The 18,826-nt window shown below is 38.4% G+C and overlaps 1 protein-coding gene across 1 annotated transcript in view; it reads right to left on the reverse strand.

The window, feature by feature from the left end:
• The window catches only part of strip1 (striatin interacting protein 1), a 30,918-nt gene extending 17,952 nt beyond the window's left edge, over window positions 1–12,966 (reverse strand). Inside the window, exons 1-7 of the mRNA XM_061932671.2 lie at window positions 12,600–12,966; window positions 7,933–8,002; window positions 7,785–7,859; window positions 7,569–7,703; window positions 7,384–7,504; window positions 3,232–3,407; window positions 2,899–3,026 (exon numbers count right to left, since the gene is read on the reverse strand). Of these exons, the coding sequence (XP_061788655.2) occupies window positions 2,899–3,026; window positions 3,232–3,407; window positions 7,384–7,504; window positions 7,569–7,703; window positions 7,785–7,859; window positions 7,933–8,002; window positions 12,600–12,656 (762 nt within the window). The 5' untranslated portion in view covers window positions 12,657–12,966. The remainder of the gene's footprint in view (window positions 1–2,898; window positions 3,027–3,231; window positions 3,408–7,383; window positions 7,505–7,568; window positions 7,704–7,784; window positions 7,860–7,932; window positions 8,003–12,599) is intronic.
• Between the last annotated feature and the right edge of the window lie 5,860 nt (window positions 12,967–18,826).

Here is an 18,826-nt window from a genome sequence, read left to right on the forward strand (position 1 = left end):
TTAGGTTACTGTTTATTTACCTTAATAATTGCACATTGAGGCTTATTTTGGAAGGTTCAGAGGCAAATATAAAGGCAATCATAAAAAAAAATATTTTACATGGGATGGAGTGGATTTTTACACTCTTAAGAAAAATATATATTTTTTAAAGATTTAAAACATTTATCATTACCAAGAGGTTACTGCTACTTCACTTCACTTGCCACTTACGGTATTTAGAAAATAAAATATTAGAGGCACATTATGTCTTTTCATCTAAAAGGGGACAAAAATTAAGCATTAATTGGTGAAAGACAAAGTTGGACTTATTTGTGCATCGCTAGCGATAACATATTTTATTGACATAACGAACGTCGTGCTGCTGTGACTATGACGCTAATGAAAAAAAAATTAAGTTTGTTTGAAGTTGATTACCTGCTACAAATATTAGTCTCATTTACAATTCATGTCCGCAGTTGTTTGTATGGTGTGAAGTTCATATTTTGTCTCATTATTTAGCTATACATGTCCCTGTTATTCAGCAATGTTTGCTTGCAATATCAAAATTCAGTATATGCTGTTGAGTCATCTAGTTTATTAATACTATTAAGGATATTATCTTGATGCTAACAAATATTATTAAAGACGCTAAAATGTGGGCATCCGTGTCGAATAAAGCACTTTTTTCCCCTAACTAACAACTAAGCTTTTAGTTTCTGTTATGAAAATGGAGAAAGAAAATACGGTGGATTGGACCAACAATCACAATATTAAATACCAGGTCTTAGTTTATTTGCACAAGGAAGTCTTATAGAAGTTATATTTAGGCACAGCAACCACAAAAGAACAAAAAACTAATGCAATCTTTTGTCCTTTCTTTACGTTTAGTTCTGCTATCAAACACTACTAATATAGTAGAGAATAAACTCAATTGCATAACAGAAAGTTTCTCAAACAAATCAAATGTTCAAACAAACATTTTACAAAGTGATCGCTGCAGACACAAGCAATCCAATTGTATTCCACAAGACGATTAAAAGTGATATTTTTAAGAGCCATTTCCTTCAATGTATTTTCGTTTTTTCCTGACTTTAGTACCTATATGAACCACTTCTTTCGGGACTCTATGTAAGCTATTTTCTATCTCTCTATTTGAACAATTGGAACACCCAAAAACAGAACAGCAATGCAGCATTTTCTGCTCAAACTACACTTACTCTCACTTGTTTTAATGCTATGCTCAAGCTGCTTGACCATCGTATTATATAAGTCATGAAGAAGAAAAACAGATGTGACGTCATATGTAACACTCCTATTGCCATCTCTTCTCTACAGTTACATTTGGGTTGGAGGAGGGTGGGGTCAAACCCGGCTGTGTTGCAATCGCTCTAAAACAATTACGTTTCACAAACTTTCAAATAAGACAGAAACAGAAAACAATTCAAAGACGCATCATTCAATCAATGTGATTGCTCCTCCGCACGCAATAGAGCAGATGAGGAACTTCAACAAGCAACCATGCAAAGACAGAAATATAAATGCTGTGTTAAAGAGACATTTAGCCTTTAACTTATTGGTGGTGTCTAATAGTAATACCGGTACTCTATATCGTGGTTTTTCAAAATATATTTATTTGAAAAAATCGTATCACGGCTTCTCACTGTTAGAGTACTCTATTAATACTAAATTAAATGCATATTTGAGCACATTTTATGCATTTTTTGACTAAATTTAACATTTTCAAGCATAAAAATGGCCAAACACTCTTGAAACCTAAAACAGCACTCTAGGAATGTAACCATAAACTGTATAATTAACTTTCCACTGTTACTAATATTGTTTTAAATTAAAGTTATTGAAAAAACATGATTGATAACACTTATCAGTTACTCACTGCTCATTTACTGGAAAAGCAAGCTAGATTGCTAGCTTAAATGCTAACTTGAAAATAAGATATTGACCTCTTTCTCCATTAAAAAAACAACATTCCCCAATCTAAACTTGGATAAACATACTACTATTTGAGCAACTAAGATATTAAATTGCACATTAAACCTACAAGCTGTGCTCTCTTGGAACAGAGAGATCAATCGATATTCCAAGTAATATGACAACAGGATTTTGTGTGACGTCACATGACCAGTACGTGACGCACCCAACACATATTTCTTTCTTTATCATTAAAAACACATACTTTTACAAAATAAAACATATAAACACTGAAATGAAAATAACATGTCCCTTAAGTAGCCATAACAATATTATTTTACAACATATTTATTCTGCCGATAAATATGTTGTGTGGCTATTTATTTGTTGTACTTAATTTTCATATAAAACTTACGTGTGTGTATGAGTACTTTTTGAACACATTCAACAATACTGTGTTAATAATGATAACATGATATAATTTTTTTTCTTTCACTACATCCCTACTGTTCTGTACTGCACAGCAGATCATTTTCACAGGTTAGCGTCTTACATGTATTACACTACAGTATATCTTATTTTCTATTAGAATTTTTTTAACATTTATGTACTCGGGAAAGACCCATTGAGATTAAAAAATTATAATCTATTTTTCAAGGGAATCCTGCTACAAACATTCACTCAGATTTATACATAGTGTGGGTCTCTGAGAAAAAGGTGGGTGAACGATCTTGCTCAAGGACAACGGCAGCAACTTGGATGGCATGTCTACTATACAGGGTAAAAAGAGAGTAAAAGTGACTATAGGGTTGTTATTTCATGTCTAAAGAGCTATAAAAATGTTTTTAAAAAAATTATTTAGAAAGTCGTAAACAGTTTAAAAAAAAAAATTCATATAAATTCCAACTTTCGTTGTCGGGTCTTGAACCAATTATCCCCGATATAGGAGGGAAGACTTTAAGGGAAAGACTGGACTGTCATATTACTCACCAGTATGCTCTTCCACAAAAGCAACAACACCTTCTTCATTGGAAAGTGAGGCGCGTGGCCACTGCAGAACTTGGTGACCATCCCAAAGAGCATGACCGCAATGGGCTCGTTGTTGAACAGCGGGGAACCTGGATTAAGAAGAATTTACATCACTGTTTAGCGAGCCCAGTTGGATACCACATGAAACACACTAAAATAAATAACGATACACAATACCACTCTAACAGTGTGTTTGCAACCACTCTAACAGTGTGGTGCAAAGGCAGTATTGCTGACCCAGCTCTTGTTCTTTGCGCAGGTGTTCTTAATGTTGCGCAGCCCATTAAAACCCACCCAGTTCCGCTCTGAAGGTTTCCCTGATGACTCTCCAATCAGGCATGTCGGCAGGGTCCTCCTGCTGGATGGTCTCGACCATCAGGTACATTATGTTGAGCAGCACCCTGAGATCCGTGCTGTCTGCGAGGGAGATGGCAGGTTTTCTAACCGCGCTGCTGCAGGCGGCGCTGTTTCTGAAAGAAGGAAGAAAAAAACAAACGTTTCTTATTATTTTACAAGCAAATTACAATAATGTTTGTTATTTAGTGTGATAATTGGATTCTTGTTAGTTGGTGGGAGGAAACCATGCTTTTCTTAACACCCATGTGGCCAACATAATAGGAAATATATTGTTACTTACTTGTGTTGTCAGCTATCATTTTCAGTCAATAGTAAATCTGTAATCTACACAAACTACTCTAAAGTAGGGCTGGGCAATTATATGATCGTGATCGCGATTAATTTGAGTTTGATCACGGTGGTCAGCTGTTAGTATATTACCTCGATCAAACATGGCGGACCTGTCTGTTAGTCGTTACCGCAGTAGTAAACAGTAGGGAAGCAACGATGCTTGGTGTAATCCTGCACGTAACAAACTTTATTGACTGTGAGTGAGTGAGTGTGTGTGTGTCTGTGAATGTGTACGTTTGCGTGTGTTTTTGTAAAAGTGTTTGTGTCCGTGTATGTGCATGACCTCCTGTTCTACCGCGCTAAAATCAGGCTCGTTATGACGTAATTAATGTTCAATCAGCGTTGTGCCTCTTCCCCTTACACAGCAGGAAGTGCAGCCCAGAAAAACTAAATAAAAACATATGACTAAAACTAGCATAGACGTTGAAACAACATTTCGGAGGAGCAACGGCTTTAGTGACAGGCTTTAGTTTCACTATCTGCTGCAGCGCCCCAGTAATCCTGCCCTGAATGCGGACTTGCAAGCACTCCCAGGAGTCTTTATTAGTCCCGACGGGGATAATAAAACGCACCCACTAATTGCAACAGAGTAACCATCCATTTTCTACCGCTTGTCCCTCTCAGGGTCGCCGGAGTCTATCCCTGCTGCACACGGGCGGAAGGCGAGGTACACCCTGGACAAGTCGCCACCTCATCACAAGATAGACAACGTTCACACTCACATTCACACACTACGGACCATTTAGTGTTGCCAATCAACCTATCCCCAGGTGCATGTTTATGGAGATGGGAGGAAGCCGGAGTACCCGGAGGGAACCCACGCAGTCACGGGGAGAACATGTAAACACAGAAAGACCCCAAGATCAAACCCAGGACCTTCGTATAAACGCATTTTTGTATCTTAATATCTTTTAATCAGACTTTTTGTTTAAGTGTCTGAAAAGATTCAACACCTCTGATTTAATATGTACTAAAAAACTTGCATACAGACACTGTGTTCAAAAACATTTTGAGTGTGTGGATAAAAAAACATTTTGTTCTTGAAATATTCATTATTCTTGCTTCATGTGTTGGTATACATTATTTTACAGTACCTCAAATTCAAACTGCACTTTAATGTAATTGTATTCAATATATGCTACATAATTTGAGTTTTAAAAAACTCCACAATCGGGGTCACCGCTTGCCAAAGCACTGGTGAGAAGCACTAATGTATACAAGTATTTAAGCAATGCAAATAATAATTTACCATTTGAAAGTGTTGTTTAGTAAATGTCACCTTGAAGTAAAAGTCTTGCAGTATTTGTTTACTGCAGGATGCACTTCTTGATGACAAACAAAATAACTGAGAGGAAAAAAAGTTGTTCTCTCTACTCCCAAAAATTCACCAAAAAAGAAGCAAAACCGTGGCCCTAAAACCGAGGAAAGGACCACAGTGTGGGTTATTGTATTGTTGCACCTCTAGTAAGCACAATTATATATATGAACAAAATGACAGGTGTCAGCTGTTAGCATATATTACCTCGATCAAACATGGCGGAAATGTCTGTTACAAGATACTGCAGTAGTAAACAGTATGGATGCAACGATACTCGCTATAATCCTGCACGGCACAACCCGACATTAATTTTTTTTAAATAATCGTGATATTAATCGAGATCGGATGATATAACAAAATTAATCGTGATAATTTTTTGGGCCATATATCCCAGCCCTACTCTAAAGCACAACTTTTTTCAGCGAGGGCCGCATTAAAAAAAATTAAATGATGCGTGGGGCCATTTTTAGATATTTTGTACATTGAAAGATGTTAAAAGCAAACCAGAGTTTGTCAATATCTGCTAAACTACCTGAACAAAACATCCAAATTAGCTTTGTCTTATAGGTGAAAAACAAAATTAGTGGAATATCTAATAATCAGAGCTGTAAAAAATAAGTTAATTCATGCCATTAATCACAAAAAAATATTGAATTAATCATGTATAATTTAATTTGCTCTTTTACTTTCTAATCTATTCTAACAATAAAATTGCATTTATGTCCAAATATTGGAGTCTTTTTTAAATCAATTGCAATTTCTAAGTTGATTGAAATTATTATAATAGTACTTATACATTTGATTAATCATAATAAATTCAAATTCAAAATTGTGATTAATCTGATTGTTTTTAAATACTCATTTGACAGCAGTATTAATAACATATCAATAATAATCAATTCATTTTATTTTAACAATATGTCAAGGGCCCGTATAAAAACTAGCTGCGGACTGAAATTGGCACCCTGGGCAGGGTTATCCAACACTTTGGATAACCCTGCTCTAAAGTATATCCAATAGGGATGTAACGGAATCAAAATCTCACTGTAGGACATTATCACAGTATTAAGGCCACAGTACAATATTATTGCGGTATATGTCCAAAAAAAAAAAACTTGGTAAAAATGCCATGGTGTGTATAATGAAATGGCGGGAATGTTGAGGATAACACACTTATTGTAATTGAACACAAACATAATGCTAAAATATTCTAATCATATTTATTACTACAAACAAGAACTTTTAAGTGCAAATAATTGTGCAGGAACATCTACTGTTTCAAACAATTATTTCAAAGACTAACTTACAGTTGATGTCTTTAAAGTAATAATGTAAACACCCAATTTCCATCCATCCATTTTCTACCGCTTATTCCCTTCGGGGTCGCGGGGGGCGCTGGAGCCTATCTCAGCTACAATCGGGCAGAAGGCGGTGTACACCCTGGACAAGTCGCCACCTCATCGCAGGGCCAAACACCCAGTTTAACAACTGTAAATAATGTGCAGTTTAGTGTCTTTCAACTTTTACATTATTAGAAACAGTGTCAGCTAAAGTGGTCATTTCATTATCAGTCTGGAAAATGTTGTTTCTCAGAAAAGTAAACTAACGATAAAATGTTTAATTATGTAAATACCTCGCCAAATGATGTTTGGCTTCAAATATATTTTCCGTGTGATGGTTTATGAGGTGGTGACTTTTCCAGCCCTGCCTTCCACCCTAGTGCAGCTAGAATAGGCTTCAGCCCCCCCCCCCCGCAACATCGAGGGAGACAAGCGGTAGTAAATTGATGGATGGATTAAGGGTGTATCGAATAATTTTTTAGTTTACTGGATACCCCGCGTTGAACGTTTTTTTTTGGTGATTTCTTGCTGTGCCATGCGACGAGACCGGCTGGCTCTGCGTCGCCTTGGAAACCCTCGAAACGAATAGGATGCGCTTTGCTTTGCAGAACGCAGACTTTCTTACCTCTGCCAAAGAGGTTATGTTTTGACCTGGGCTTGTTTGTTGTTTGTTAGTAACTCAACCAGTTATGGACAGATTTAATGTCCAAAAAAACAATTCCTTTAATCTACGACAAGTACAAACACGCTTCACTTCCTGCTTATGGCATTCAACGCCCACACCTTGCCTTTCCCGCGCTTCGCAGAGGATTCTGGGACATGTACTTTATTTACAAACCCGGCCAACGTTAAAACAGCAGAAAAAAAATCTACACTCACCAAGATTTCGTTTGATACGATCACACATCACGGTATTATTGAGAAAACTTTGAAACCGAAATACCGAGGTATTTATAATACCGCTACATCACTAATATCTAACTATTGTGTTGTTTCTTGAGAATTTGAAATAATTGCAATAAAAATGTGAGTGGTAACACAGTTTTGGCTTATTTAATAATATTTATAAATGAAAGGCAAAAAAAACAGTAGAATACTTACTCGACTTCCATATTGAGCAGTTCCACCAGAGCAGAAAAGGCGCCGACCTCCAGAAGCAGGAAGGTGTTGTACCTCATCCAATGCTGCACTTCCACCTCAGAGCTGCACTCACCGAACGTTCCTACGTCGGAAAAAAATGTGTTTAGTATGAACAAGTTTGTAGTGCGGAGACGATGACGACGCACCCTGAACCATGTACAGAATGGCACGAGCAACCTTCAGCCTCTTCTCGCGAGCGGTCACCTCCAAACCGTCCAGCAGTCGCATGGCGTGAGCCCTGTGATGAGGGGCATCAAGCTCTGTCCACTTCTTATCAGACACTGATGGACCAATACAGAAGAATTTAATACCTACTCTATATTTTACCGTTATTCTTTCACGTTTGTGTGTGACATACATACCATGTGTTCTGAATTCCTCCTCAAAGCACTTCCTATTGGTGGTAAACTCTGGTCCTTCAGTATAACTGTAGAGCTCTACAATAAAATGCAATAACTTTACGGCAATCCTTAAATCTGTGATGACAGAAGCAGACGATGGATCACTTACCTGACAGCTCTGCAGCCCACTTGTCTGTATCCGCATATTCAAACTCAAGGTCCGGAGACTCAGATAGGCCCTACAGGACACATTTAAATCATAAATGGTATTTACAATACATAAATAAACAAGATTAGAATCAAAACAATAATAGAGAGGATAATAATAACATATTGCAGGGTTTCCCCGAGCTTGAAATCTACATGTAGTGGTGGGGGCGTGGCCAATCTGACATAATTTTCATGTGTTTAATGATGTTTATATATATAAATATATGTATATTTTTTGCTACAAATAATTTACATACATTTCAAAATAAGTCTGTTATTAGCATTTCGTATTAACATATTTTGGTTTTATCATTTTGCTCTATTTTTTAAATTGTTATTATTGTACAATGTAACACAGGCTGTATACCAGTGGTAGCTGCTGGTCTTTTAAATAGGGGGAGCTCATTTTCATCTACTCTTTAAACATGAGTACAGTCTCCAATAACAGAGAAAATATATAAACATGCTAGATTTTACAAAGAAAACTTGACTTAAAAAAATTATAAATATCACCATAACAGGAACAACAGAATGAAAGTTGAAAAATGCAATGGCAGTGTTTTATAATTCAAGATTGCTGATTCGTTCATTTTGCTGTCAATCAAAAAGGTATTCAGCCAAGACAAATCATCCAATCATCATGCGGAACCCCCTTTCAGCGTCCGTGAGAGGAACAACATCAAGCATTTATTCAATGACAGTCTAGTTTGGCTTCAGCACTGTGACACTACTACATCAATGAAAAAAAGTTGTACCACTGTCGCCAAAGTAGCTGATTCTAAACTAAAATTAAACGCATTATAACGCATTTAGTCCATGAAATTAACTAGTTAAGTTTAACTTAACTTAAATGCAAACACAAAATAATATATTTGACCACTTTTTATATATTTTAGGGGAAGCTGAACTTCCCTTGCAGCCTTTGGTAATCGCCACTGCTGTATATCTGGCATCACATGTTAGAACAATGCAAGTAAGAGAAGTCGACAAGGCAGATCCATAACTTCAGGACAAGGACTGGCTCTAAGGGCTGGGTGGGTCTTACGGTTGATCAAAGTTTTTCAGTGGCCACATTTTCTGCGCATCACTAGTCAATCGTGCTTAAATAATATAAGCTGTATATCCAGTCATACAATATATTACTTTAATTTGTTTCCACATACAAAAAAAATCCTATTTTCTGATGCGTGGCGGCTTAATTTCAGCCGTGGAGCGCCACGATCAGATACGTATAGGGGAAACCCTGTACTGTTGCTCAGTTCCTTCTGTGACTGTATAAAAATGTCAAATGTTATTGGTAAGCCTAAAGGGGTCATAGTATGATTTTTTTCCTACATTTAAAACCCTCCCTTGTGGTTTACGTAATGGGTTCTCAACCTTTTTTCCACCAGGGACGGTTTAATGTATGCATTATTTTTCATGCACCGGGTTTCTACTTGTGGCAGAAAAAAAATAGTAAAAAATGAGCATGAAAAATCAACTCACCATAACGCTTAAGTCGTGGGAGCCCTGGGCGTGTTGCTTTGCGAAGAGATGGTCCCCGGCACGTTGATGGCATTTGCTATATACCAGTGTTTCTTAACCATAGAGCCGGGGCCCATTGTTGGGCCGCGAGCGCCCCCTAGAATGTAATATATCTGTTTTTTAGCTGTGGTCTGTATAGGCCGCAGCGGTACTTAGTTGTAATACACTTTTCCACCACTTGTGGCAGTAATGACAATACAAAACAAACAGAAGAAGTCTGGCGCTAATGTCATAGGGAAATTTCTTAAGCGCAAACATTGTGACTAAAGTGGTGAAGCTGTATTTTTATTTGCACTTTCATTTTATTGACAGCTTAGTTGAGAAACATATTTATTATAATACATAATACATATTGTATGTAAATGTATTGTTCCTTTGATTAGTATGTGTTATTCTAATCAGCCTGACCTGAACATAAGGTTTATTTGTTAAATTAATAATAATATTTGTGTGCGACACATGATTTTTATATCAATTAACAAGGTAGAAAACTAAGTGGGTTAGATAAACGTTTTAAACATGATCAAAATCAATTGTAAGATTACTCATTGAGTGTTAATATTGGAGTGGTCCCCAGGACCCTCTGTAGCGGAAAAGTTGGGCACCAAGGTCAAAAAGGTTAAGAACCCGTACTATATACAATGACCCTGCTGGGAACTGCAGATAGGAATTAGCCTTTGGCTACAATTTGGCACATTAACATTTTATATGTTCATTAACGTACATTGCCCCATGTACTATAACAAATGGTGGCTTCCTATCAGGAGTTGTAATATACGTGTGTATATTACAACATGTGTATATATGTGTTTAGTGGGACAGGCCAAAGTTAAGTCTTATAAAATGCGGTAGTTTATAAATTACTTTCTGTGCGGCCCAGTAGCAAATGCGTCACGGACCGGTACCGGTCCAGACCGGTGGTTGGGCACCACTGGTCTACGTAACATGTGATGGTTGCTCTTTGCTCAAAATTTTGCGTAGATTAGGTTTTACAGACCATCTTCGAGCCGCTTTCTGTGTATTTTGTGGGCGGCTTTTACGTGGCTCCTTGTCCCCACTATCTTCATTAAAGTACAGTGTTTTATTTTCCAACATTCAAATACAGTGTTACTGTTCTGTGTGTAATGTTACAGTGGCCAAAATATTAAATAAACTTGTTAAATAAATACTATGGCTTGTTTTAAATTATTACTTAGGCCTACTACACTACTGTATTTTAATGATAGTCATTACTTTATTACTTGGAGAGACAGGTTTTGGGGTAAAATAGTTTGAGAAACAGTGCATTGTACTATGTTTTATCAGAGTATTTTTTTGGTCAAATTAATCAAAACATGTTTTTTAGAACTCGAATTTAAGATGCATGAGATGAGTTCAGATAAATGTCACAATCAGGGTATATACCGGTAGTACAAATACTGTACAAGTATTGGTGCACGCACAGGAACAAAATCTAATACAAGTGGTGAAAATATATTATTACAGTTTTATAAGATTAGATTTATTGCAACAGCCATTTTTGACAGGGGAGAACAGACTTTTACACATGAAATGAACAAAACATGAGAGTTAAAGTGGATTGTTTACCGGTTACAGGTCGACTGATTCGTGACAGCTAAAGCTAGCTAGCAGAATGCTCGCCTACGCTAAGAAGCTACGCTGTTGTCGGGCATTACCTTTTATCTTCAGTTGTTTTAACAAGTCACAGTAGATTATGTTTTACAGACCATCTTCAAGCCGCTTTCTGGGCATTTTGTGGGCGGTCTTATTTACGTGGCTCCTTGTCCCCACCATCTTTGTTGTGGTTTTAAGCCCTTCCATATGGAGCCTACAGACAGATTAGGTTTGAACTACACACTACTTTGTATTAGAAAAGGCAACAGTGGAGGATGCATGTCCATGTGCGAGCCAGTCTGCTCCACAACAAGAGGATATTGAAGAAGAAGGAACTTATTGACTACAATGGTGGACTTGCACAAAGCACTTGGGGTAAATCTCTACCATATATGGACAACCCGCTGAAGTCACCTATGGGGTAAATTCCAAACCGAAAGTTTTGCGGAAGAATAAAGGAAGGCAAAATTGTTTTATAAATATCTCTGCAATGCCTCCACAGTTTGAATTCAAATGTTCGGAACTTATGCAGATCTCAAATACAAAACAGCAGGTACCAATAGGTAAAAAAAAAGTTGGTTTTGCATAACAGGACCCCTTTAACGCATATTAGTCTGTGCTAAACTGTGGTACATGAACCACTAGTTGTACGTCAAATAATCACTTCATTAAAGTAGTGTTTTATTTTCCTACATTCAAATACAGTGTTAATGTTCTGTGTGTAATGTTACAGTGGCCAAAATATTAAATAAACTTGTTAAATAAATACTATTCCTTGTTTTAAATGAATACTTAGGCCTATTACGCTACTGTATTTTAATGATGGTCATTAATTTGGTATTTCAGGTTTTGAGGTAAACAAGCTAGAGAAACACTGCATTGTACTATGTTTTATCTGAGTATTTTTTTGTCAAATGAATCAAAACACGTGTTTTTTAGAACTCGAATTTAATATGCATGAGACGAGTTCAGATCAATGTCACAATAAGGCTATACATTACAAATACTGTACAAGTATTGGTGTACGCACAGGAACACAATCTAACAAGTGGTGAAAATATATTATTACAGTTTTATAAGATTAGATTTTTTGCAACAGCCATTTTTGACAGGGAAGAACAGACTTTTACACATGATGAAAATGAGACTTAAAGTGGATCTTTTAACGGTTACAGGTCGACTGATTGGCGACAGCTGAAGCTAACTAGCATCATGCTCGGCTACGCTAAGAAGATACGCTGTTGTCGGGCATTAGCTTTTATCTTCAGTTGTTTTAACAAGTGACAGTATAACATAAAACAGCAGAAATGGAGAAACACATTTCTAAAGTATTTAGAAAAAAAAGATAAATAATATAGTGGCTGAGCTACACTGAGCTAGCTAACACTACCGTGTTGTGTCTAGTGAGGAAATGGCCAAGCCCGTGTGTGGCCTGCTGTGAACAATATCTAATCATGGACAATGTCACACATATATGCATTTATTTACCTCTGAATCCTTCCTCTGGTTGCGGGTAAATTCCCCTCTGCTCTTGTTCGGCAGCATAGCTATTTGTTTACTGTTTACGGCTAGCCCACCACCGTAAACACTTCTTCTTCTTCTTTTCCGGTTTAATGGCGGTTTGCAAGCAACCTTAGAGTGCGCATTACTGCCACCCTTTGATATGGAGTGTGGACCCTAAACTGTCCTTTATTTAACCCAGTTTTAAAAATGAATGTTATGCTTTGTATTGAGGTTAATCATATCATGTACAATTTTCTTATATGATTGGAAATAACACGTGTTTGAATCCGTTCGGCCCCGTTTACCCTGGTTATCCAGGGTAAATCCCATCTAACCTTATCCGTGTCCACACACAACAATGCCACCGTTTAAGACCCCCTCACCCTCTATCCGCCGGAACAACACGACCTAGTACGCATGCGCGGAAAATGCACACGTCATAGTCACCTCCTTTGTGGGCAAGTTCTTAAATGTAATTTATCAACAATATCCAGTGTTGTGGTATTTCAATTTACTGGAATCTAGTGTGCTGTGGGGCCCTATTGTAGTGAACCACACCTGAGCCATCATTAAATAATTACATCTTTATTAGACACGTAAACAGTGGCCTTGTGGTTAGAGTGTCCGCCCTGATCGGTAGGCTGAGTTCAAACCCTGGCCGAGTCATACCAAAGACTATAAAAATGGGACCCATTACCTCCCTGCTTGGCACTCAGCATCAAGGGTTGGAATTGGGGGTTAAATCACCAAAAATTATTCCTGGGCGCGGCCACCGCTGCTGCTCACTGCTCCCCTCACCTCCCAGGGGGTGATCAAGGGTGATGGGTCAAATGCAGAGAACAATTTTGCCACACCTCATGTGTGTGTGTGTGTGTGTGTGTGACAATCATTGGTACTTTAACTTATAAAGAACATTTTACATGAATCAAACTAGGCATATAGATTGTATTAGATTACACTCAAAAACTATTTTGTCCCACACGCCATCAGACTGTACAACTTCTCTCTGGGGGGTGGGGGGTGGACTAAGATGACAGGGAATGCAAAACAATAACATATACCCCCATTATTTATTATTTACTTTTTAAACTGTATCTCAATTCTGCATGTACACTGCTGCTGGAATTTAAATTTTCCTGAGGGAACTCTCCTGAAGGAATCAATAAAGTACTATCTTTCTATCTAGATATCTGGTCAGGACACTCCTCACTCTTTTGCCTTCACCTTCATTGTCCATTCGTTTTTTGGTGACTTTATATACTCTGGACCTAGACGTCGAGTCCAGGACATACACGGCGGACAATAACTGATACAGTCTGCTTTGCCAGTCCAAATGCATTCGCCGTTTTCCTCGACGGCCAGGTAATACAAAGCACACCTTTTTTTATCACATCCACGGGAGCCCGCATTCTCATAGTCTGTCCTTCGACAAATGGACAAAGTTTTTCGCTAAGTAGCATCACAGCTGACCCGGCCGGACATTCCAAAGTTCTCTTGCCGTCTGAGAAGTGTTGTATCCCTAATAGCTGCAATCGCTTTCTCTTAAGGTATTCATGTGTGATTTCCACAAGCGTCTATACATGTAGAAGAAGGAGAAACACGGGCATGTCTGGATTACTCGCCTCCATATTTCCAGTTGTTACCTCCGGTTGTTATGAAACCGCTTTATTATGAAGCTGGCTGTGGTGTCTTATTTCTGACGTCACTTCCCGTGTGGGTGTGGTCTTTTCGGCGTAACTTCCTCTTCGAACTCACTTTGTAAACGATCAATGAGTCCATACAAAGCTAAGTGTCGGAGATTCAATAATTACACGGTTGACTTACCCGTGTACAAATTTGTCCGAGGAGGGGGACCTTAAACGCTGGTTTAGTGTGGCTGAAACAGAGCTTTGGCTAAATAATTATTCGTTTAAGGGGTTAAACGACTTAGTGTAGACATTGCCTTAGAGGATTCTTCTAAGGTCAAAAGTCCATGTCCAGCACAGCTTGTCCAGAGAGGGGGTTTACAACCCCAAGACATTGAGGAACTTAAGGGACAACATCAGTTGTGTTTTAGGAGAGATAATAAAGACATGAGCAACATTTGGTAGGAAGCGCCACAGATAGGGGCAGAGGATAGGGGTTGGAGGTCACCCGACTCAAACTGATCACAGAAAATAGGCTAAGCAGCAAACTGGGTGTTGGCCAGACTCATCAGCACCAAGACTAGACCCACAAAGAGTGGGGTTTTACAGAAAAGGTATTTAAAGGACAGTTGTCCGACAGGACAGCAGAAGAGATTCGGCCCAATTCTTCTCCGGGATACCTGCAGGTCCTGTCTGAGGCTCGCTGAAACAAATAAAGCTTTTTCCTCTTGGCGTCTTCTGGGCTCATCACACAGCACACAGTCACTCTGTCCTGGGAGAGTGACACGATCGACCAATGTGCAATAGTATCCTATGTGTTCTGAGTGCAATTCTAAAATATCTTCCACTACTAACCTAACCCTCTCTTTCGTATTTCCCAGTATTTCCCTTTCTCTATTGTATTTCCTACAATGTACAAAACCGAAAACCAGTGAAGTTGGCACGCTGTGTAATTCGTAAATAAAAACAGAATACAATGATTTGCAAATCGTTTTCAATTTATATTCAATTGGGTAGACTTGCCGACAGTAAGTCGGACCCGTTTCCAGTGAGGCTGCCCTTTGTCACCGATTCTGTTCATAACTTTTATGGACAGAATTTCTAGGTGCAGTCAGAGCGTTGAGCGGATGCAGTTTGGTGGCTGCAGGATTAGGTCTCTCTGCTTTTTGCAGATGATGTGGTCCTGATGGCTTCATCTGGACGGGATCTTCAGCTCTCACTGGATCGGTTCTCAGTCGAGTGTGAAGCACCTGGGATGAGAATCAGCAACATCCAAGTCCGAGTCCATGGTTCTCGCACGGAAAAGGGTGTAGTGCCATCTACGGGTTGGTTGAGGAGTTCAAGTACCTCGGAGTCTGGTTCACGTGTGAGGGAAGAGTGGATCGTGAGAACGACAGGCGGATCGGTGCAGCGTCTTCAGTAATGCGGACGCTGTATTGATCCGTTGTGGTGAAGAAGGAATTGAGCCGGAAGGCAAACCTCTCGAATTTACCAGTCAATCTACGTTCCCATCCTCACCTATGGTCATGAGCTTTGGGTTATGACCGAAAGGACAAAATCACGGGTACAAGCTGCCAAAATGAGTTTCCTCCGTCGGGTGGCGGGGCTCTCCCTTAGAGATAGAGTGAGAAGCTCTGCCATCTGGGAGGAGCTCAAAGTAAAGCCGCTGCTCCTCCACATCGAGAGGAACCAGATGAGGTGGTTCGGGCATCTGGTCAGGATGCCACACGAACGCCTCCCAAGGGAGGTGTTTAGGGCATGTTTGACCGGTAGTAGGCCACAGGGAAGACCCAGGACACATTGGGAAGACTATGTCCAGGAGCTGGACGAAGTATCTGGGGAGAGGGAAGTCTGGGCTTCCCTGCTTAGGCTGCTACCCCCGCGACCCGACCTCGGATAAGCAGAAGAAGATGGATGGATGAATAGACTGCAAAGACAAGATACTTAACGTTCGAACTGGAAAACTGAATTTTTTTTTTGCAAAAATATTCATTAACTTAGAATTTAATGGCAGCAACACATTGCAAAAAAGTTGGTACAGGGGCATTTTTACCACTGTGTTACATGGCCTTTCCTTTTAACAACACTCAGTAAACGTTTGGAAACTGAGGAGACCAATTTTTGAAGCTTTTCAGGTGGAATTATTTCCCATTTTTGCTTGATGTACAGCTTAAGTTGTTCAACAGATGTGTAAGTTACCCATGCCTTAGGCACTAATACACGCACATACCATCACAGATGCTGGCTTTTGAACATTGCGCCTATAACAATCCGGATGATTCTTTTCCTCTTTGGTCCGGAGGACACGACGTCCACAGTTTCCAAAAAAAGATTGAAATGTAGACTCATCAGACCACAGAACACTTTTAGAACACATTCATAGAACATTTCATATCTATTGTGTTTCTAAAACCATTAAAATCATCAGTCATTTCACCAATATTTAAATTGTTTCTTCTCTATTTCATTTTTATTAATTTCTCTAATTATCATTGCCTTGCTAGAAGTTCTGCCTTTTCTTTATTTCCTACCACACACTATGTCCCATCTTTCATCACATGATGTTTATGTTCTCTTCTGATCCCTGACATGTTCTTGATCATTCTCCACACCTGGCCTAATGGAGAAGTTTGAAATTATATATAGATTCAATTTCCTATTAATATATACACCTGCATATCTTTATATACACACTCAATATATATCAATAATACTTACAGTAATCAACAATAAAGATAGTATATTCTATTAATGATCTTGGTTTCCTTCAGGAACTCAAACATATATTGTGTGATCTGATGTTTTACTTAGAATATTCTTGAGTCCAAATGTTTCTCCCAAGTCTTCTATTTTTTTTGTATTCTATTTTTTTCTCTTTCATACTTAGTGCAATGCAAAATGACATGTTGTGCTGTTTAAGGATTATTACATTTGTCACTTTTCCCAGTCTTGTGTTGGCCTATTGGTAACAGTGTTGTATTTAACCTAGTATGTCCTAACCTCAAACGAATGATTATGGTTTCCTCCTTTCTGCATCTTCTACCCCGATGTCCCGAGCCAACTTCCCTTATCTCCATGACTCCACCGGTCTTAAGACAGCCTAATAATTTATTTCCTAATTAATGACTTGACTTCTGATTTACTAACTTGACAATGAACGGGTACGATTCTCTCCTCATTAGTCACATTTTCACAGCTATGCACTTAAGCTAATACCTTTGCCATCATATTTACCTTGTCTTCATCTTTAACTGCTTTTATCTTTTTATTCTTTAAAACTGGATAGTTCCAAGACTTTTGTACACCATTCATCTTTTTAACAACTCCCCATATAGTCTTTGTACCGGCACTTTCACAAAACTTCTACAAAAACTAATTTTTACATTTTTTATTATTTTCCTTACTTTCGCCTGTTCTTTTATTTTCAATATAGTTGTTGAAATTCACAGTTATTTAATTTAAAAAAACATTGTTTCTGGTTTTTACTGCAGCTGAGCATTCTTCTCTCCAACAAGGAACTAATTAATTCCTCTTACTTTTAGACCTCTCTGGAATAGAGCTTTTTACAGCTTCCACAATAACTGTGGTTACTCTTTTCTCCGTCTAATTTTCATGTACTTTTTTTGCTGCCTCTGCATATTCCCCCCCAGTATTGGGGGGGGGCGTGGTTGGGGGCGGGGCTAAGAGGGGAGGAGTATATTTACAGCTAGAATTCACCAAATCAAGTATTTCATATATATATATATATATATATATATATATATATATATTTATAAGAAATACTTGACTTTCAGTGAATTCTAGCTATATATATATTTATTTTATTATATATATAAATAAAAGAAATACTTGAATTTCAGTGTTCATTTATTTACACATATACACACACATAACACTCATCTACTCATTGTTGAGTTAAGGGTTGAATTGTCCATCCTTGTTCTATTCTCTGTCACTATTTTTCTAACCATGCTGAACACCCTTTCGCAGGTACCCAGAAAGGTTTCGAGTACCACCAAAAAAACTGAATCTCTGAAGACAGTATAAAAATCTGTGTTAAAGGTGTACAAATACTGTTTGTATAATAAGCATGTTATTTTTTTACAAATGAGGGTTAAGAGTTCAGTACTAAAAAAAAAGAAAAGAATGTGGCTTAAGTACAGTTTTTTAATTGAGCTGCTGCATTTTTTGGTTGGGTTGTTTATTTATTTTGAGTAACTTCTATACATTTCTAAAAGGGGAGGAATGTAATAGTGATCTGTTTGTCTGTTGCCATCTCCTGGTGAATGTTGGCTATAGCGTACTGGGGTTACTTTTTGGTTGGCCAACGATTTACGTGGTTTTGCGCACCTGACGTCACTCAGGTCCGCATGGAGCTGGAGGAGGCGTGGCTTCCAGCTCCGCCTGAATTTCGGGAGATTTTCGGGAGAAAATTTGTACCCCGGGAGGTTTTCGGGAGAGGCGCTGAATTTCGGTAGTCTCCCGGAAAATCCGGGAGGGTTGGCAAGTATGCCCCCCCCCCCAAGTTTTTATGTTTTGAATTTCAGCAGTCTTTATCCTCGCTTCACAATCTCTGTGGCCAATACT

Source organism: Nerophis lumbriciformis, linkage group LG38, assembly GCF_033978685.3.
Source record: "Nerophis lumbriciformis linkage group LG38, RoL_Nlum_v2.1, whole genome shotgun sequence".
Lineage (NCBI taxonomy): Eukaryota > Metazoa > Chordata > Actinopteri > Syngnathiformes > Syngnathidae > Nerophis > Nerophis lumbriciformis.